The sequence below is a fragment of the Embiotoca jacksoni genome, unplaced genomic scaffold, assembly GCF_022577435.1.
Source record: "Embiotoca jacksoni isolate LCO1_2020_lvr unplaced genomic scaffold, fEmbJac1.0.p SCAF_11, whole genome shotgun sequence".
In the NCBI taxonomy this organism is placed as follows: domain Eukaryota; kingdom Metazoa; phylum Chordata; class Actinopteri; family Embiotocidae; genus Embiotoca; species Embiotoca jacksoni.
Window position 1 is genome coordinate 20005576 of NW_027185241.1, and position 21515 is coordinate 20027090.

Here is a 21515-nt window from a genome sequence, read left to right on the forward strand (position 1 = left end):
TATCACAGTCCATTCTGGGCCTTTTCTCACAGAGTGCATTTTCTTGATCAGCCAATCACATCTTTTAAAACATGTCCAACCTCCTCACTAGGATAAGGGTTTCTGTCCCTTCCTTGCTCAGAGTTGCTCTGAAAAATTTCCTAAATAACTCCTGAGCTAAAACTCCTTGCCAGAAGTTTTAGGCTAAGTTAGGAGCTCTCTGAGAGGATCCTAAGAGTGTTTGTGAATATTGCCTAGGAGCCAACTGACGCTACTAAGCATGACAGCTCTTTTACTGCTCACTTCCTGCAGCAGTACCTTCACTTCCGTGCACACATGGCCCTGCCATCTCATGTCATTTTAATGGTAATCAGCAGGGTGTTTACTTATTCTAATTAGGAACAACTGGAACGCACTTTCAACTTACGAGGACAATTGAAATTGTCAATATAACAAATCTGCAGTTTAATGACACATTAAGCCCACAAAGAAAGACTTGCGGTTAATCTTGGGGAAGTTCTGATAATCCAGCCTGTGCCTCAGTGACGGAAAGCGGACTTGGGATATATTTGGGCAGTGGAAGGAGAGCTTTGAGGAACTCCTGAACCACCGAGGGGTAAGACGCAGAGTTTGAATACTTAGGGCAGTCTCACTCATATCTCTGGTAGGAAGTCTCGTGGGTTGTTAACCCTATGAATCCTTGGCTTTTTTTTCAAGGAAATGTCACTAAATTCACTTTTAAGCTTAAAACTTAATTATTACATTGGCTAACCATAAATTATATATCGTGATTTTCAGAACAGTCTAAGCTATCAACATTTTTCATCATTTAATTTGATAAAACTTAAGAGTTTTTTATACTGGTCTTTATATCAAAGATATGTTTTTACATGTACCTCGCCAGAAAATATTGTCAGTGGAGATATCTTTTTATAATTGTGTAGATGAGATTTTGTACAATCTAGCAATATGTGTGACTTAGCAATTTGAAAAAATAAAGTGTTTAGTGCTCACGGAAAATAAATATCATAAATGAGTCTGGGTGACCAGAAGCCCAACAAGGAACTTACACTCATGGCATATGCCCATGTGATATGTTCTAAAAACTCAGCTGTGTGGTAGGCCTGCAAATACATTTTTTCTTTCTTTTTTCATACAAAGCGGGATGTTAGCCCTATGTTAGCGACAATGCCAGAAGTCAGCTGTGATTTCAAAACTGGTTTAGCTAAGCTTAGTTGTACAGAGAGATAATGGGTATCATGAGAAAGATTAGGGTATGCAGTGCGTTGGGAAGCAATTGGGACTTTAGGCATGATTTGATGTTAGGAAAAATAGTAACTCATTGTCAGTGTGTAAATTAAGTTACTGTTATGTGTAAAAAGTTTCCGTTAGTCTATGTAGACAACTGTAGTTGAAAGGTCACTACTACATACACAAACCACGAGTTCCTCTCTTTCAACACAGGAACTGGCTTATCTAGTTTAGCACACACATTGATTAAAAGCAAACATACACATATAGGGTGCAAAGAGCATTGAACCCCTATGCACTCACGTTACACAACATGTGACCTTATCTGTAGGAATGTAATCACATGCTGTTTTATAACCCCATGTATACAATAAAAGGAGCAAAGAGGGAAGTCTGTGTTGGAGTTGGCTGATGCCAGGTGAAGAGCTTACAACTCTAAGACCCTGCACGGACTTCCTTTGCTGCAAGGATATGGTGCCGAGCCTTGTGTTTGTCTGACTGTGGGTTTGATTCTTATGCTATCAGCGCTATGTTACGGTTCTGAACCTAACATTTGAACAAGAGCTACTCTTGGGTGTGGAGATGGACGGAGCACTTCATGCAGAGTGTAACAAAGACTAAATTTAACAGGAGGCACTGACTGTCAGGAGTCTAGTTTTTTCCTCCGTTTTGCCCCCGATCACCTCTCCTCCTGTGTCCCCTCTGTCCCCTGTCTTTGTCTGTGGCCACGCCCCTCACCTCCCATGGCCACGCCCCTCACCGGTCCCAGCAGATGCAGCCACTCATCCCTGATCACCACCTGCAGGTGTGCTGCATCTCCCTGATCACCTCCCCAGACTATATGTACCCTGCCCCTGCACAACTCTGGCTGTTGATTCATTTTTGTTTAGTCACCCGTCCGTCCTCCGTCTGCTCTCTGTCAGCTCTCCGTCAGTCCTGTTCCCGTTCCTCCGGTCTCTGTGCCTCCTGCGGATATTCCCTGTCAAAGTCACCAGTCGGTGGAGTTGCCCTCCCGGCTTGGAGGATTGTTGACACCATCCCTTCCGCTGGTCTGCCGGCTGCCCTGCCAGCCGTGTTCCCCTGGAGCTGTCGGTCGAGTTGCCCTCCCGACTGGACGCAAGTGGACACGATCGGTGCCACCTTTTGGTTTGTTGTTTTTTGTTTGTTTTTTACAATAAAGACTGTACTTTGGAACTTATACCTCGAGTCTGTGAACTTGCATTTGGGTCCTGGAAAAACACCCACCACATAACACTGACATTGTTGGAAAACTTAAGCCGTGCTATTTAACCAATAAGAATCGTTGGTAATTTGGACGCAGTTTGGTCCATCAGGCTCTTAGGGTTAAATAAGCTCCTCAGTGGGAAAGCATCAGTAGTGGATGAGATTAAGCCTGAGATGCTGAAGACTATACATTGTTAGGCTGTCTTGGCTGACATGCCTCTTCAGTGTCGCATGGAGATTTGGAAAAGTGCTTGTGGACTGGCAGACCAGGGTGTCTCCCATTTTTACAAAGGTGGACCAGAGGGTGTGCTCAAATTATTGGAGTATCACATTGCTCAGCCTCTCGGAGCTGAATAGGAGGCTTTAACTGATCATCAGACCTCAGATTCAGGAGGAGCAATGAGGATTCCGTTGTGGCCACGAAACAGTGGATTAACTCTTTACCTTTGCAAGGCTACTTGAGGGGTCATGGGAGTTTACCATTTCAGTCTACATGTGCTTTGTGGACTTGGTGAAGGCCTATGATTGGGGTGCTCAGACAATCTTGTGGGGGGAACTGTGGAAATTTCAGGTTACTACTAGACATTTGGTCCCTCTAAAATCGGCACGAGAGTTGTGCCTGAATTCTTGGTATGATGTCAAACATCTTCCTGGTGGTGGCCTCTGCCAGGAGTTGTCATCAAACCTGTTTTTTTTTTTCAGTTTGGGAGCCAGAGAATTGCTTCTCTGCTATTTGCAGATGGTGTGTTTTTTGGGGTTTCATCAGACCATTGCCTTCAGCATGTGTTGTGTGAAACAGCTGGGATGAGAGTCAGCACCTCCAAGTCTGAGGCTATCGTTCTCTTCCAGAAAATTCTGGAGTGCTGTCTTTGGACCGTCCCAATTCAAGAAGTTGTAAAGGAGTTTAAGTATTAACAATGACAATTTTAGCCTTGCTCCACACCCCCTCATTACAAGGGACGCCATTGTGTTACTCCTCACGTGGTAACATCCTCCATTTTAGAAGTGTCCACCCACGTGGTCCCTCTTGGCCTTGTCAGACACACACACACACATACTTGTATATTAATTGTATATATTTGTGTTTGCCTGTAGATTGGATTGACTTATTAATTTAAAGTAATGTTGATTGATGATAATTATTTATACTATTGGAAGAGTGGTAGTAATGTTGATGCCACATTGATATTGCTGTTCTTAAGTAATTTATCCTTGAAGAAGAATATTGATCATTCATTAATTTAGCTGATCTTCATAAATTCTGTTTAACGTACAAAGTGCTTGTTTGTGATTATTTGTGCATATTTATTTTAATAATAGCTCGATGGCAAGTCAGTGCTCGGATTCACAACTTCACTGTTCACTTAATGCTGAATACACATTCATGAGACTGATTTTACAGTTTGGTTATTGGTCCCTGTTACCAGGGTGGTGCCCCATTATTTTAAATAAATTGCCATAGTTTAATGAACATTAATAATTATTTCTGATAATGTTGCGTCCTTTCTAGATGGCATGTACCGCGCAGCTTTTGAAGTTTCACCCCACAACAGACCCCCTGGTACATGCACAGCTAGATCTACTTCACACAGTAATGCCGACCTCTTACATGGACATGAGGAAAAATTGTAAAAGGCATCAATACTGTTAAAAAAAAACAATTTGGTACTTGAATGTTATTTGTGCCTTGTGCTTAAAAGATATATAACCTATGAGGATAGCAGTTGATGACCGGCGCATTGGAAAGAGGGATTTTACTAAAGCCTGTTCCAGTTTTTGCATCAATATCAGAGCTAATATAAAAAAATATGGCACTTGCTGGAAATGTCTGTTGTTTCATTCACTTCAACAGCAAAAAGAGGAGACATGTTTATTTATTTATTAGTCTCGTCCTGCACAACATGAGCTGTCAACAGTCATTTGCAGGGAGTCATTCTGTAGGGTATTTGACATACTGCTGAAAACTATTGATGACTCCAAGTGCTCTGCAAGTCTCATGTTGCATGTACCAGCTACACAAAATTGCCCCTGTTTGAGCTGCCAGTGTCCTCATTGTGTCCCCTGAAATCTTGTTCTTGGCGCATAAAGTACAAGGCTGAAACAGTGAGCAAAAGTATCGAGGTTATTTTTTACCTTTTCATTGTGCTTTTTGCATTCGTGATTTTTGCCAAGTCCAGAGCCCCGTCGATCCTGATGCATCCAAAAAGCTTTAATTTCACGGCACAATTCATGTGACGTTTTAATTTGATGTGCTTCTTAATTGCTTGTGACAGGTTGGCCAAGTCAATGAAACCTGGAGTGGTCCACGGATTGTTAAGTGAGCATAAATCCTTCTCAAAAAGAAGACAAGACAAGCAAAATAGGAGCTGAAGTTTAGAGCTACCAGCTAGCCACTCTGTGACATCATTTTCCACATTGACTTCCCTTATTTCTTTCTGTGTGCAGGGGTAGTTCTGATGTTGGCCTACTGCCAAATGTAATTCTAAGTTATTAATAAATTAATTATAAACTGCTCTAATGGTAGTCTAGTAAAACTGTTTTTTTTTTTTTTAAATAAAAACTCCTTATCTCTGCCCTCCATAACTGCACTTGCTAATGTTGCTAAGGTAAACATTAGCCAGTTTGTATTGATATTAATCCATGTCCATCCATTAATGGATTATCAATACAAACTGGCTAATGTTTACCTTCCGTTATTCAACAACGTTGATGACATGCTGTGATGTCATTGGTGTGATGCCAAAGGGCTTCTGGCTTCCCTAAGCATTGTCCTGTCCTATGGCATGACTGTCGTCTCATCTGATTGGTTCATCATTCAATTATTTTTTTACCAAGGGAAGCAAACTCAGCCTGATTCCCCCCTGGGCATGGATATGAGTGTAAATCGCCCTATTATACAATGTTTTATGACACATTTACTCGGACTGGATTTTTTTTTTTTAAATTGATTTTCCGAATTAAATCATTCTTTGCTTGAATAATCCGTTATCGATTCACATATTCAGAGATCTATTTTTTTTTGTCACGAGGTTCAGTTGGCCAACTTGCGTTTTAAGAAAACTGGGTTTTAAGAAAATTTGCATAAAGTTGATGTGTATACTCATGTGAGAGGTCACCCATAATAAACATTATCCACTGTTGCATCATTTGAAAAAATACCAACAGGCGTTCTTAGTTTTCCACATAGCTAGCAGTAAAGTCAGAAAGCATCTTGGTCTTTACACTGCTGGTTTGATTGGCATCTCACTGAGCCAATAGGAGCTTCCATACCCTGTTCCCAGCCAACATCAGCCGACCTGAGTCTGTATTGAGCAGAAGTATCAGATCAAACCAGTCCTAACTGTACAAGAAGACTTTGATCTTCTTGTAGAGACCGCTGATTGCTGTATTGTGTGGAGTGACAGCTGATGGAGTGACATTTTCAGGCAATTCCAGTATTGTCTTTTCTAAACTTTTTTGTAAAATGTATGTCATTTGTGTACATTATTACTTTGGATTTAAAATCATTAAAGAAGGCAAAACAATTATAATTTTTTTTTTATTCCATGTGAATTTTTCTTCTTAATAAGACTGACACAAATGTGCTGATTATTTGATTATTTCTGCTGATTATTTCAAATATTGACTTTTATTCCTTGTACCAATGACTTTAAGAAATATGTGTTAAAGCGTCTGACAATTCCAAATATCACTGTGTGGGTTTTAGGATATACAGACGTATCTCAGGAGAATTTTGGGTGAAGTAAAGGTAGACTAAAAAGGTTTGTCTGCAAGCACCCACCTTAATAATAATATTCAATGTGAATTAGGGCTGGACAATATACCTGGTTTTGACTCTGTCAATATTTTTCCTTCAAAGAAATGGATTAAGATTATATAATTTCTATTGAGTGTAACTATTATTGCCATGTTCAACCTATTCCTTATACATATATTAAGTTCCTATCATGTACACTTATGATTTTGAACCAATGGCTATTTTATGTATTGTTTGTCTTTATTAAAGTGTTCCAACACTGCTTGTTTTATCAAATTAAAATATAATGCTTGTGTTTGTGACATTTGTAAAAATGACTATTTAACCCATTTTGTATAATATAGTGAGACTCCATTCAGACAAAACATTTTTGGATATGACATTTAGTCCATATTGCCCAGCACTGTTTTAGATGAACACTGAAAAATAAGACTCACCAAGAATGCCAATGAGGTCAGTCATTGGTTCAATCAAAGTACCTCCATAAACACCAGAATGTAAGTCCTGTTTAGGTCCTTCAACCTGCAAACACATCAGAGAAAACTTTTGCCATGGAATATCATGAAGTTGTACAGGAGCACACAGGTGCAGAGTGTGGGTTTCAATAAAAAATAAACTAGGCATTTATTGTTATACACAACCTCAGCAAAGAAGTAGCAGTTGCCTCTGGTACCATAGGTAAGGGCAGGCCGTCTGCTGAGCCAGCCACAGTCTGAGATAATGATGTAATCCACGTCTGAGAAGAAAGTCTCTCTCTGGGCCAGGATCATGGCATCCAGGCCGTTGGAGCCTGTCTCCTCCATGCCCTCAATAACAAACTTCACATTCACCGGCAGCTCCTGGTGGATAGTAATAACAACTCCATTAGATTTGTAACTAAGAGCAACAGCAAGTGGTTGAGATGGAGGATAGGCTATTGGAGGAAAATATTACCTGAAAAACAACTTAATATTTGAACGAGCCATTTTGAAATTGTAACAATTTTTCATCCATTTTTGCAGACTCTAGAAATAGGAGCCAATAGCTTTGTTTGAGGCTGGTTTTACAACACCCACACCAGCACAGTTCTTTTCCCTTCAAAGCATCCAGCATCTGTCTGAGGTGTCTCTGAGGCCAACAGTGTATTTTCTTCCAAGACACAGTAGCATCAAGGATGGCAGGAATGGACTGCTGCAGTGAAATCTCAGAGTAACTCAACTAAAACAACTTGTTTCTTTAAAATCTGTTTTGCCAGTGTCTCTCTCCGTTGCCGCTTTTTGTATTTCAAATATTTTAGTGCTCTCACCTGACCTTTATTCTAAACTGAGGTTTGGTGCCTCTGCAGCTCCAACTTCCTCGCACATTTGATTTTATCTATCTGGGCATGTAAACTTATCCAGTTTTGAGTGTTCTTTCTCTCACCATATTAAGGCCTTGATAGGCCTCTACAGCATGAATCCATGCTAAAACTGGGGCCTTGTTGTCTGATGCTCCTCTTCCATAAAGGTTACCTAAAAGTACAATGACACAAAAATCATTCTTTTTATTTTTTGTTACAGATGTAGCATTCATATTTACCTTAGTGTTTTAATTTTTTTTTTAAAACACTGGTAAATCAGAGTATGAGTTCTTAATAGGTCTCTGCTAATTTTTTTCCATAGAATATGATGTAATTCACCCAACAGGTATATTTAAAGACCTGTGAATCTGTGCAGGTCAAGCACTGAATGTAAAGCTGAGTGATGTCCAGTTCTTTTGTTGTTGTTGTTGTTGTTGTTGTTGTTGTTGTTGTTGAGTGTGCGACAGTGTTAACTTTGATGCGAGACAAATTCCAGAGAAAACCAATCAAATACAATCTAATAACACAACTCTGCCATATAAACTATGTATAAACTTGATTTAATGTCTTTTATAAACCACTTTGTAAACTTTTTGGAAATTCACGTCATAGTTACATTCAAATCAGATAACGGGGGTGTATTCCGGATGACTTGTGATTTGGCTAAATAAAATAAAATAAAATTATACTGAATTTAGCAGCTTTTCCTGAAGTGGGCATTGAAGACGTCCCGGAAGGAGGTCCCCCCTGCCAGGTTTGTCCATCGTTGGTCACATGAAGTCCCCCACAAGAACTATGGAGTCCACAGGTGGCGCCCTTTACAGGGCTCCCCCCACCGAATCCAAGAAGGCCGGATATTCTGAGATGCCGTTTGATGCATACACACAAAAAAACAGTCAGAGTCTTCCTCCTAGCAACCCGCAGGCCATGAGGGTGACCATCTCACTATCTGGGAAAAACTCCAACACAGCAGTGGTCAGCTGGGGCCCTGTGAGTATTCCCACACCTGCCCAGCGCCTTTCACCCTGGGCAAATCTTGAAAAGGACGGAGTCCAGCCCCCCTCTAGGACCTTGGTTCCAGAGTGAGTGCTGTGTGGAGGTGAGCTCAACTATATCTAGCTGGTACCGCTCCACCTCCCGCACCTGCTCCCTATCTTTCCGCTACAAAGGTGACGTTCCATGTTCCGGGTTTGGCCCCGGCCTGGTCTGCCGCCTGGCTGGCATTGCATCCCACACCGATGGTTCTCCCTGTGGGTGGTGAATCCACAGGGTTGCACTTCATGTTATTTGTCCGGCCGGGGCGCATTGGCAAAGGCTCAGCCACCAGACGCTCACTGGTGAGCTCCTCTCCCAGGTCTGGCTCAAGAAGAATGCCGCCATTTCCCTCATCTTGGCAAGGTGGGTGTATCCTGTGAGCTGCTTCTCATCTTGGGTGTTTTGAACCACTGTTAGTCTGGCCTCTCCCAGACAAGACACTCAGTTATACTTAATTATACTGTATTTGTAGATACTTTCTCTATTAAGGAAACTCAAGTCTTCTAAATGATGAATAAGTAAACTATTCGCTTATAAAATTAACTTACTGACCCTTTTCTTCTACTCAAGCCCTTTCACGGCTGTTGTATATGATTTTGAATACAAATTTCCAATTAATGTTGTTTATTGCTGATTCATTCCATCAGTTGAAAATATTCCAGATGTTCTGTGCATAATTTTATATGAATTTCACAAATTCCGTCTAATAGATTTGGCATTTTTAGAACCACGTAAACCACAAGAATTTTAAATGATTTTTTTTTTTAAACAGCATTTGGCTTTGCACAATGAGTTTGTAACTGAAAAGTTTAAAGGCTGTTACCATTGATGTCAGTTAGGTTATAAGGATCTGTTGCCCAACCATCTTCGAGCTTCGCTGGCTGGACATCTACATGACCGTAGACACACACTGTGTGCTTGCTGGGGTCAATGCCAAACTGAGCTGTCACCACTTTAGGCAACGCCAAAGTTTGTCCGTCTGGAAGCTGCAGATAGAAAAGGAGGGTTAAGATTAGCACAAGCTGCTGCACAGTCACATAATTTACTTTTTCAATTCCTCAATCATTTTGATTTGAAGGTCTTAACTTCTTTGCAACCCTGCAGCAAGTGCTTTGCTTTTATGGGTTGAAATGGTACAGAACAGTATTAAGTAGCTATTTTCCTCAAATATCAAAGGAATGCCAATGCTATACAGTTTTTAATATTATGAGGGATAATCTTACAAGAAGGCAAATCTATAGTAATATGTTTCAGCTCTGTTTTTGTTAGATAAACATATCACTATACTGCAGTTTAATGTAGAAAGTAGAACGATCATCAACTTTTGTTTTTACCATTCAGTAAGACAACAAACCTTTTAATTGTATGTTGCTTCTAATTATTAGTGAGAAACTGAGGATGTTAACCTCTAGTTGACGTCAAACACAGTATGGACCCTATTTTCATACCAGTGCAAAGGTTGTCTCATCGTGGATCCGGATTTAATACTGTGCAAGGGGCTTTTTTCCACGTTATCATCAAATTGCTATTTTCATGGCTCAACATTAACACGGCTGCGCCAAGATGGGTGGAATGGCACAAGGGGTGTGTCAGTAAAGATAGCTTGTGTAGTGCAATTTTGGTGTCATGCAAGATCACAGAATGTGACACTGCATCATTTATGCATGATTGGTTAGCGCAATTCATGCATGAAAGGTTAACAAATTCATGCATTCATTGCATCTTAGGTCATTTAATTAATGATTGTAAAGTACATTATACACACTGCATATCCAAAGCTCACAATGCGATTAATCTATTCATACCCCAACATCTGTGAAGTTAAGAGCATATTGCTTTTCATCAGCATTGTTAATAAATGAATTGCACCGGAAGCTTTGTATGCATATGCTTTGTGTATGCACATTTACTTACTTTTTACTCCTAAACATTGTTCCAGCATCTGATTTCCGTACAGTGGATGAGTGTTCTTTGTTCACTTTGACATTTAATTAATGATGAAGTAGCAAATAAAGTTTTGATTGATTATTCACATTTCCAGTGCATCATCTGATATGCCGATCTTGACACCCCAAAACCCTTGACGCTCACAGCTGAGACTTTTGAGGCTCTCTACGCTGGGGTGAGTATCTTGGTTGTTGATGCATTCAAGGGCTGATTTGATTGGTCATTATTAAATTGACACAAAATGACACACCTTCCTTCTACTTTAACACTGCGCCATGCTTGTGTTTGTGTTCACAAAATTACCAAAAGAGTTGGCCACACCTCTATGTACTCTCAGGACACAGAATTTACACCTGCTTTTGCACTGCACCTAGTTTGACAAAAAATAGAGCCCTTTAGGTTTACTGAGTTTGGAAGCAGCATAGATATGTCTCAGTCAGTAATGAGGAGGTAGATTGAGTCCTGACCGCTCTGCTCCTTTTCTGAAGTTTAACAGCTCGTTTGCCACTGTCACCCTCCATGAAAGCTACCCTTTTTTGACATGCAGAATAATTACTAACAGATAGGTTAGTAATTCATTAAAAAGCTTTAATATCTTGAACAGTGTTTATGAAAGGCAGAAAGGGGGCTGAATTTGTTGAGAGACAACTATCTCACTAACTTCTTGTTCTCCAATGTCCACTAACTCCACAGTCCCTCCCATGAGCCTCAGTTTCTGAGCTGCCGTCTCCATCATACGGTGTAGGTCTGGTCTCTTCAGCACATTGCTGGAGTCGCTTTCGATTGCAACCCAGTCTCTCAGAGCCTGAAACACACATACAAACATACAAATTTCAAAACACCTTCACTGAACTTGATCAAATCCCCTTGCTTCCCTGCAGATTTGACAATATGTGTTAATGTTTTAATCAGTATTTCCATCAGCCTGTTAAAACTGATAAAACAAAAATGGTTTGTGTCTAAAAGCCATAATCCACTGAATTCACACATGGTGTGCAAAGATTTAAGGGATTTTAACAGTTTAGTACAAAAATGAAAGACTAGAAAGCAACAGCTCCACCAAGTTTCCAAAGCTGTTAACATGTTACTAAAATGGATTGATGAAAGATAGACAGTCACTTAGATGCTTGTAAACAGAACCTTAGACCCTAATTCCAAAGCGGAAATGACAAGAGATGTGAAGAAGCAGCCAACAAGAGAAAGAGAGAAAACATGTTTTGCAGTAACCCTGCAATTGACTGCTCTGTCGCACACTTCCATGTGCGCATGCACATGACATGTTTAGTAGTGTGCATGTGCACTAGAGAGCAGAGCTCCCCCAAAAGCCATTGTGCATTTTGAACCCTAGAACAGAGACATTTTCCTGCTGAGTTCAGATTTGTTTGTAATGTTTATTAAAACTGGTCAAAGTCTGTCTGCTGTCCTCCCAAACTGTCCCCTCATTCCTGTACCTGCTGTATAGCAGGAGGACAGAGGAGTGACCATAGACTGTGTAATGACTGAAAATGATGACTGATGTCTGTTTTTTTTTTTTATCCTGTCTTAACTTCACTCTGTATTTTGACGTCAGTGAGATATTTTTGAGTTGATACTGACTTCTGCTGTAAACATCTTTATTGCAGCTTCAAAACAATATTTTTTGTTAAATAAGTGCAGAGGTCTGGGCTGCTGATACTCAATCCTTGTTTGCTGATTAATAAATAAAAAAACATACTGCACAAATATCAAAGTAAAATTTGTTTTTTCGTGGCGGTTGAAGTATGCAGATCCTTTACTGAAGTAAAAAGTAATAATAACACTGAAAATACTCCACTACAAATAAAAGGCCTGCATTTGAAAATTACATTTCATTCTTTTATCCAAAGCGACTTACAATGAGTGCATTCAACCATGAGGACAACAAGAATCAAGAAAGTACAATTTTCTTCAAGAAAGCCAAACTACAAAGTGCTGTAAATAAGTGCCATTTAAGTGCTACTAAAGTGCTACTCTGTTTTTTTCATCCTGTTGAGCCATCTATTCCTTTAACTCTCAGGAGTAATGATTTCATCAACTTCTTCACTGATACGATTGTTACCATTGGGGAAAAGAATTGGGCAGATCCTTCCTGCCACTGTCACTGATGTGTTGCAAAGCACAGCAGCCCTGGAAGCAACCGCGAGATCAGATCTCTCCGAGCTAACTGCAATTATTTCCTCATCTGGATTACCTACCTGTCTCTTGGATCCCATCCCAACTAAACTCCTCAAAGAAGTCTTCTATTTAATTAGTACTTCCATATTAGATCAGATTAATCTATCTCTTTTAACAGGCTATGGTGGTACACAGGCTATTAAAGTGTCTATAATCAAACCTTTAATTAAAAAGCCTGCTCTTAATCCAGCTGTTTTAGGAAATTACAAACCAATTTCCAAACTAACTTTCATTTCTAAAATCCTTGAAAAAGTTGTTGCAAATCAACTTTGTGATCATTTGGAGTCTGTTTGAAGATTTTCAGTCAGGCTTTAGAGTACATCACAGCACAGAAACAGCACTGGTGAAAGTTACAAATAATCTTCTAATAGCCTCAGACAATGGACTTGTTCTTCTGGCCCTCGGTGCTGCTTTTGATACAATTGATCACACGATTTTATTACAGATATTTGATCATGTTACGAGGTTCAAATCAACTGCATTAGACCGGTTAAAATCATACTTATCAGATAGATTTCAATTTGTTCATGTCAGGACTGACTCTTCCAGACAAACAAGAGTTACTGTAGCTATGGAGTTCCACAAGGCTCAATGTTAGGCCTAATGCTTTTCACTCTGTACATGCTTTCATTAGGAGATGTCATCAGGAAGCATTGCATAAACTTCTATTGTTATGCAGATGACACAGCTATATCTTTCTATAAAACCTGACGAAACAAATCAGTTGGTAAAAATTGCACAGATTCAATTCAAAAGATGTCATGGGGATTGGACCGAGCTAATTCTGGAATCTGACAGCAGCTCATCCTCTTTAATGACTCAGCGAATGCGAGTGCAAGTCATGACGGTGAGAGTTAGTTGGAGGATGGCGAGGAAGAACATATTCCACTCACGACGGACCCGATAATAGTCCACAATGTTTCGGATTATTGTTATATAAATGAGGATACTGTCAGAGGCAGCCCAGGAATACAGGTGTAGCTGTAAACTCCACAACATTAATTTTGTTGGAACGCGCCACACTTTGCCTCAAGGTAATTTTAGTTCCTACAGTACTAGCTTTTGCTGAACAGAAGAAAATTGCAATTGTTTTCACATATGGCCCTCTTTAAATGAACCAAGCTCAGTCCCCTTAAAGTGGACAAACTTTTTTGCAGTCACATTGTGAGTTAATTTGTTAGAGGACTCACTTCTGTTAGGGAGAATGTTTTGTTCCAAACATGTTCTGAGGATATTATGTCCTCTGTATGTTATCAGCAGGAAGTTTTAGTGTTGTTGTTTTTTAAGTTCTCGTAAAAATATTCTGAAAATATTTTGTGTGAATATTCCTAAAATGCTTTTCATAACATTGTCATAACATTATGCCGTAATTCTTAAAATGTTCTTAGTAGCATGTTTTTAATGTTTCCAGAATGTTATTATTTCAGAGTAGGAAAACATGCTTTAAAAACAACAAAACATGTTATACATATGTTTAGAATGTTTTAAGAGAAGTTTTTCCTAGCTTTAAGAAGATTCTGGTAAAACACTGCTGAAAACACTTAAAGATTTTAGCATTTCGAGGTGGGATAACATAACAACCACTGACAGGTGAAGCATAACATAACACAACAGTCCATCAATAAATTCTCCCTTTCATGAGGATTATAATGTTCAATTGTTATTTAATCTGATTAAGAGAGGAGCTGATATGTTTAATTAGGGGTCCAAGCACCAACGGTGGTGGAAATTTTGATGCGAGATAGTGAGCCCAGAGAATTGTCCAGAGACATGGCACATGTCAACCTTTAGGGGGCACTATAACAAAGGTCACACATTCAAATGCTTTATACCCACATATTCTTTACATGCACTGCATCTGCTAATATGGGCCATGCCCCTTTCCGCCTATAATTTTGTTATGCAAAATCATGACAAATTTTGCATTTTTTGAAAAAAAACTTTAGCTTTTTCATATGAACTTCAAATTGAATGACTTTCAAGTTAAGTTTATGATTCAGCAGAACAACCTTGTCGGGAGTCTGTTTTTTTCCCTCTGTTTTGCCCCCGATCACCTCTCCTCCTGTGTCCCCTCAGTCCCCTGTCTGCTTGTCTGTGGCCACGCCCCTCACCAGTCCCAGCAGATGCAGCCACTCACCCCTGATCACCACCTGCAGGTGTGCTGCATCTCCCTGATCACCTCCCCGGACTATATGTACCCTGCCCCTGCACTCCTCTGGTTGTCGGTTAATTTTTGTTAGCCAGCCACCCGTCCGTCCTCCATCTGTGCTCCGTCCGTCCTGTTCCCCCTGCGGAGCTCCCTGTCAAAGTCACCAGTCGGAAGAGTTGCCCTCCCGACTCGGAGGATTATTGACGCTGTTCCTTCCGCTGGTCTGCCAGCTGCCCTGCCTGCCGTGTCTCCCCGGATCTGTCGGTCGAGTTGCCCTCCCGACTGGAAGCAAGTGGACACGATAGGTGCCACCTTTTGGTTTGTTTGTTTTTGTTTAATGCAATAAAGACTGTATTTTGGAACTGATACCTAAGTCTGTGAGCTTGCATTTGGGTCCTTGTAAACACCACCACATGACAGAATGAACCGACCAAGAAAGGACCCAGCAGCCACAGACTCGAGTCCAAGGTACTTGACTTTGTTTCAATATTTTGCCAGTCAGGCCCGCCGGAATGATACTGTTTCCGCTGAACCCAGGACTGGGTTCGAGGGAACCCGCCTTACCTTCTGGCGCCCCCCCAGAAGGAGGCAGTGACGCCGGGGTCACCGGCCATCCGGTCCTGCTACGCCCTTGGTCTCTGGACGTGTAGCCGTCAGTCACCACGAGCGAGCCTACAGCCCCGTCGGTCGCCACGAGCGAGCCTACAGCCCCGTCGGTCACCACGAGCGAGCCTACAGCCCAGTCGGTCACCACGAGTGAGCCTACAGCCCAGTCAGTCGCCACTACGGACTCTCTACCCCCGCAGTGCCGGCGAGCGATCCAGACGCCATTTGGGACGAGGAGTTGGTCCGCAGGATCATGCAGGCCCTGCCTCCAGCTGCGGCCAATGATCCAGATGCCATCCGGGCCCGGGCGTTGGCCCGCAAGTGCCTGCAGCGTGGCCTACGCGGCAGTAACGCTGCTCCTCCGTTTCCTGTCACTGGACGGGTCGTCGACGTCCTGTCTCCAGCTCCTGCATCCTCCTGCATCCTCCAGCGCGGTCGACGCTCCGTCCTCTGGTGCGGTCGACGCCCCCGCCTCCTGCTCCGTCCTCCGGCGCGGCCGACGTCCCGCCTCCGGCTCCTGCTGCCTTCGGGTGGGTCGAAGCCCTGCCTTGTCATCATCCCCCGGAGAGGTCCCCCGAGCCCATCCTGCCCCATGGGCATCCTCCGGAGAGGTCCCCCGAGCCCGTCCTGCCCCGTGGTTGTCCTCCGGAGCGGTCACCCGAACCCGTCCTCCCCCGTGGTCGTCCTCCGGAGCGGTCACCCCAGTCCGTCCTCCCCCGTGGCCGTCCTCCGTCCATCTAGGTTTCCCTTCTCGTGTCTTGTGTTGTTGTGGTCCTCCGTCCCCCCTCCTCCCACCCAGTCCGGTCCAGTTTTGGTTGTCCAGAGGCTCCCTTTGAGGGGGGGGGTACTGTCAGGAGTCTGTTTTTTTCCCTCTGTTTTGCCCCTGATCACCTCTCCTCCTGTGTCCCCTCAGTCCCCTGTCTGCTTGTCTGTGGCCACGCCCCTCACCAGTCCCAGCAGATGCAGCCACTCACCCCTGATCACCACCTGCAGGTGTGCTGCATCTCCCTGATCACCTCCCCGGACTATATGTACCCTGCCCCTGCACTCCTCTGGTTGTCGGTTCATTTTTGTTAGCCACCCGTCCGTCCTCCGTCTGTGCTCCGTCCGTCCTGTTCCTCCCGCGGAGCTCCCTGTCAAAGTCACCAGTCGGTAGAGTTGCCCTCCCGACTCGGAGGATTATTGACGCCGTTCCTTCCGCTGGTCTGCCAGCTGCCCTGCCTGCCGTGTCTCCCCGGATCTGTCGGTCGAGTTGCCCTCCCGACTGGAAGCAAGTGGACACGATAGGTGCCACCTTTTGGTTTGTTTGTTTTTGTTTAATGCAATAAAGACTGTAAATTATAAGGCTTTGGTAGCCCGTTTTCTTCAAAAGTTTGAAAACGACACTCATAGGAATGACTTCCTGCTTAAACAAAGAAACAGTACCTGGTGTAAAGGTGACATTTTGATGGAACATAGAACTGAAAATTCTCTTCTGAAAAGACATGACATATGTCAACCCTTAGTGGGTTCTATAATATAGGTAGTCTGGAACTGCAATATAAAGTTTGATGCAAATCGGCTCAGTCAAAGATGTTTTATACAAACCTGTTTAAAACTAGTTGCTGCCAGAGTTGCCAGTGTTGTTATTAATTTCTGTAGACACTGCCTGAGCCAGAGCGTGTCTCTGCTTCTGTGCCTCAGCAGAGCTGTAAATATCCATGTTTTTTAATGCACCAAGATCCATGTATTTTTATTATTTGTATGAATAAATATTGTTTTGTAAATATCAGAGATCCTCAAAGTTTTCTTCTTTGAAAAACTACCCATGTGAGATTTGAGAACCCCTGTCAAGGATGAGTTTGAGAGTTACTAAACAATGTTTGATGAGTACACATATCCAGGGACTTCCCTAAAGTGCTTTGTCTCCAGGTTTAACCCACTGCAATAAGCTTTGGGTTGCCACACAGGTGACACCAGTTCTAATCAAGATCTTCTGAAGTCAGAAGATAAGGTCAAAGGCTTGCTAGAAAGTCTGTTCACTTTCTTTCTAGACATCATGTCACTGTGTATCAATTGACTGGTTAACATCCTACTGGAAAATCCTCTTGGCCTTTTTCACTGCTTGCTGAAGTTGGAGTTTCAAAGGGATGCTTCCCTTGGGTGGGTATAGCTTCAGTTGGGATTTACGTGAAGATGCTTGGCTGAGGTTGATGTGGCTTCTGTGTGGGGGTGCTTGGACCCCTTTATAATTTCTAGTTCATCATTAGGGCCCGAGCACTGAATGGTGCGAAAGCCCTATTGTAGTGCAAGGAGTTACATAACATATTTAACATTCTCAAAAAGTCATGGAAGTTGGTAAACACGTAAGTCCCGACAAAAAATTACGTATTTTTGTGGTTACGCGTGTGGGCGTGGCCAAATGGCTCGCTAGCGCCCCCTAAACTGATGCGGCGGCTACATTTACCAACATGCACGCAATTTGGTGGACATGTGTATCACATCTAGATGTACAAAATAGTTCCATTGCACCATGTCCTGTGAGATGAAAAGTTATCAAAATAATTTGTTTTCGTCGAACGCCTGTGGCGTGGCGGCTGTGGCATGGCGGCCATTTTGAGCGTCTCACCATAAAACTACAAGTTGCTCTTCCTCAAACATTACATGTTTGATAATAGTTCCACCCTGAAGACAGTTGTATGGTAATAATCTGTCATTTAATTAGTACTTCCATATTAGATCAGATCAATCTATCTCTTTTAACCGGCTATGTACCACAGGCTTTTAAAGTGGCTGTAATTAAACCTTTACTTAAAAAGCCTACTCTTAATCCAGCTGTTTTAGGAAACTGCAGACCAATTTCCAACCTGCCATTTATTTCAAAAATCCTTGAAAAAGTTGTTGTAAATCAACTTTGGGATCATTTACAGAGGAATGGTCTGTTTGAAGATTTTCAGTCAGGCTTTAGAGTACATCATAGCACAGAAACAGCACTGGTGAAAGTTACAAATGATCTTCTGATAGCCTCAGACAATGGACTTGTCTCTATACTTGTTCTTCTGGACCTCAGTGCTGCTTTTCATACAATTGATCTCACGATTTTATTACAGAGATTGGAAAATGTTACACGGATCAAAGGAACTGCATCAGACCCATTCAAATCTTACTTATCAGATAGATTTCAGTTTTTTCATGGAAACAATGAGTCTTCCAGACAATCAAGAGTTAGTTTAGTTTCACAAGTCTCAATGCTAGGCCCAATACTTTTCACTCTGTACATGCTTCCATTAGGAGATATCATCAGGAAGCACTGCATCAACTTCCATTGTTATGACACGGAGCTGTATCTTTCTATAAAACCAGACGAAACAAATTAGTTAGTAAAACTTGAAGACTGTCTGAAAGACATAAAGGCCTGGATGACCAAAATGTTCTGCTTCTAAATTCAGACAAAACGGAAGTTATTGTACATGGTCCTAAACACCTTAGAAACTCTTTCTGTAATCACTTAGTTACTCTAGAGGACATTGTCTTGGCCTCCAGCACCACTGTGAGAAACCGTGGAGTCATCTTTGATGAGGATTTGTCCTTTAGCCACCAGATAAAGCAAGTCTCCAGGACTGTCTTCTTTCATCTACGTAATATTAATAAAATCAGGAAAATCCTTCCTCAGCGTGATGCAGAAAAACTCATTCATGCGTTTGTAACTTCTAGGCTAGATTGTTGTTAGGATGTCCAAATTACTCATTAAAAATCCTGCAGTTAATCCAAAATGCTGCAGCAAGAGTATCGATGGGATTTAGCAAGAGAGATCATATTTCTCCTGTTTTAGCTTCTCTTCATTGGCTTCCTGTTAAATCAATAATATAATTTAAAATTCTCTTGCTGACTTACAAAGCTCTTCATGACCAGGCTCCATCTCATCTCAGAGATCTTATAGAACCATAGCATCCTGACAGAGCATTTCGCTCTCAGAACGCTGGCCTGCTTGAGGTTCCCAGAGTTTCCAAAAGTAGAATGTGAGGCAGAGCCTTCTGTTTTCAGGCTCCTCTCCTGTGGAACCAGCTCCCAGTTTGTGTTCGAGGGGCAGAAACCCAAAGCTGTTCGACTCAAAACTTTTCTTTTTGATAAAGCTTATAGTTAGTGATGGCTCAGGTGGCCCTGAACCATTCCTTAGTTATGATCTTATAGTCCTCGGCCGCTGGGGGACCTTGTTATGCACTGAGCTTCTTTCCTCTCACTCTTTCACTCTCTATAACTCATATCTGACCATTACATCTCATTAACTTCATGTAGTTTCTCTCCCATAGTTTTTGCTTATTGTCTGTTGCCTCTCCATTCAGTTCCCTCGCTCGCGTAGTTCCTGTTCTTTCTTTTGCAGTTGTCTCCGGCCATGGAGATTAATTTCTCTGCTCTGTGATTGTCGGCCCCACCAACAGTTCATGTCTTGTATCTCTATGCTGTCCTTTTCTCTCGGCTCTCGGCTCTCCCCTCAACCCCAACTGGTCGAGGCAGATGGACGCCCACCGCTGAGCCTGGTTCTGTCGGAGGTTTCTTCCTACTAAAAGGGAGTTTTTCCTTCCCTCTGTTGGAGGTTTTTCGCCCTTAATTGGAGATAAAGTTTATCTGAATTTAAGGAGCAGGACCACACCTCAAACACTCCCCTTCCGGCCATGTGCCTACAAATACCTGCCTATCCGGCACATCTGTCTGCTACTGGTGTACATGCGCTGCTCCCGTTGGAAAAAATAATTTCCAAACGAACTGTCAGCAAAAGTCCCATCAGAAAGAGGGACCGTTACCACCACTCCGATTACGAGATAAGTTATCCGAATTTCTTCTAACTTCAAAACTCGCAGTCAAAACCCAACTTCACAAACCACTGATGCTAAACCGTTGTCGTTTGTTTGCGTTTTCCCACAGGTGTAATCAACAGAATCATCCCCTCCGGTGGCAGCGTCGCAGCTGGAGACTCGAAAAAAAAAAACGTATATATAATAACATATATTAAAAACTAATTTTAAAAAAAAGGAATCAGCAATCTCCACATTTTTCCCCTAATTCTGATGCTCATTCAAGGGCTTAAGTAACCAGCTCCAGATCGGTGCATCCCCCCAATTTATCGATCAGCTGTGCCCATTTAGGGAACAGGGCTCCCAGATTCATCGGTCCTCTAACTTCATCAAACTGCCGCACCCATGCGGGCACCGAGATGCCTGTCCGGATTTGTCCGTCACCATCTCATTGGGCTGCAGAGGCCATTCAGGCACCGAGATGCCCATTCCAGACTTGGCCATCCCCAATTCCATCCAACTACAGGTCTCACGAGGGCCACCTTCGGACTCGCCAGTCCTCTAACTTCACCAAACTGCAGCACTTATGCAGGCACTGAGATGCCTGTCCGGATTCGTCTGTCCCCATCTCGTTGGGCTGCAGCACTCAGTTTGGGCACCAGCAGGCCCGTTCCTGGTTCAAGTTCCTTTCAGGCACCGAGATGTTCGTTTCCATTCCGCTTCGTCCATCCTCCGTTGCATCAAACCGCGGAGTTCCTGTCGGGCACCGAAATGCCTGGTTCTGTCCAGCTTCGTCTGTCCCCGTTTCATCAAACCACAGAGTTCCCGTCGGGCACCGAGAAGCGTCGGGCACCGAGATGCCTGTCTCCGTCCAGCTTCGGCCATCCCCCGTTTCATCAAAATTGCAGAGTTCCTGTTGGGCACCGAGATGCCGTTCCCATTCTGCTTCGCCTGTTCCCCCATCCCATCAGTCCGCAGAGGCCATTCATTCACCAAAATGCCGGTTCCAGAGTTGGCCATCCCTCATTTCACCCAACTACAGGTCTCATTCGGGCTCTAGAGGGCCAGGTTGAATTAGTCAGTCCTTCCATTTTCTCAGATTGCAGCACTTGGTCCAAGCACCGAGATGCCAGGTTTGGGCACAGAGATGCCGGGTTCGGGTTATTCCGTGGTTCTACCAACATTTAATCGTCCAAGCAAAACAAAGGATACCGACCAAGTCTCTGTCCACCATATCTCGAGATGTTGCTGCCTGACAGACCTAATGCAACACTTCCTAATATT

At 42.6% G+C, this 21515-nt stretch overlaps 1 protein-coding gene across 1 annotated transcript in view; it reads right to left on the reverse strand.

The window, feature by feature from the left end:
* The window catches only part of cndp1 (carnosine dipeptidase 1), a 42119-nt gene that overhangs the window by 13601 nt on the left and 7003 nt on the right, over positions 1-21515 (reverse strand). The window contains exons 3-7 of the mRNA XM_069143498.1: positions 11173-11316; positions 9388-9550; positions 7613-7701; positions 6853-7050; positions 6649-6733 (exon numbers count right to left, since the gene is read on the reverse strand). Of these exons, the coding sequence (XP_068999599.1) occupies positions 6649-6733; positions 6853-7050; positions 7613-7701; positions 9388-9550; positions 11173-11316 (679 nt within the window). The remainder of the gene's footprint in view (positions 1-6648; positions 6734-6852; positions 7051-7612; positions 7702-9387; positions 9551-11172; positions 11317-21515) is intronic.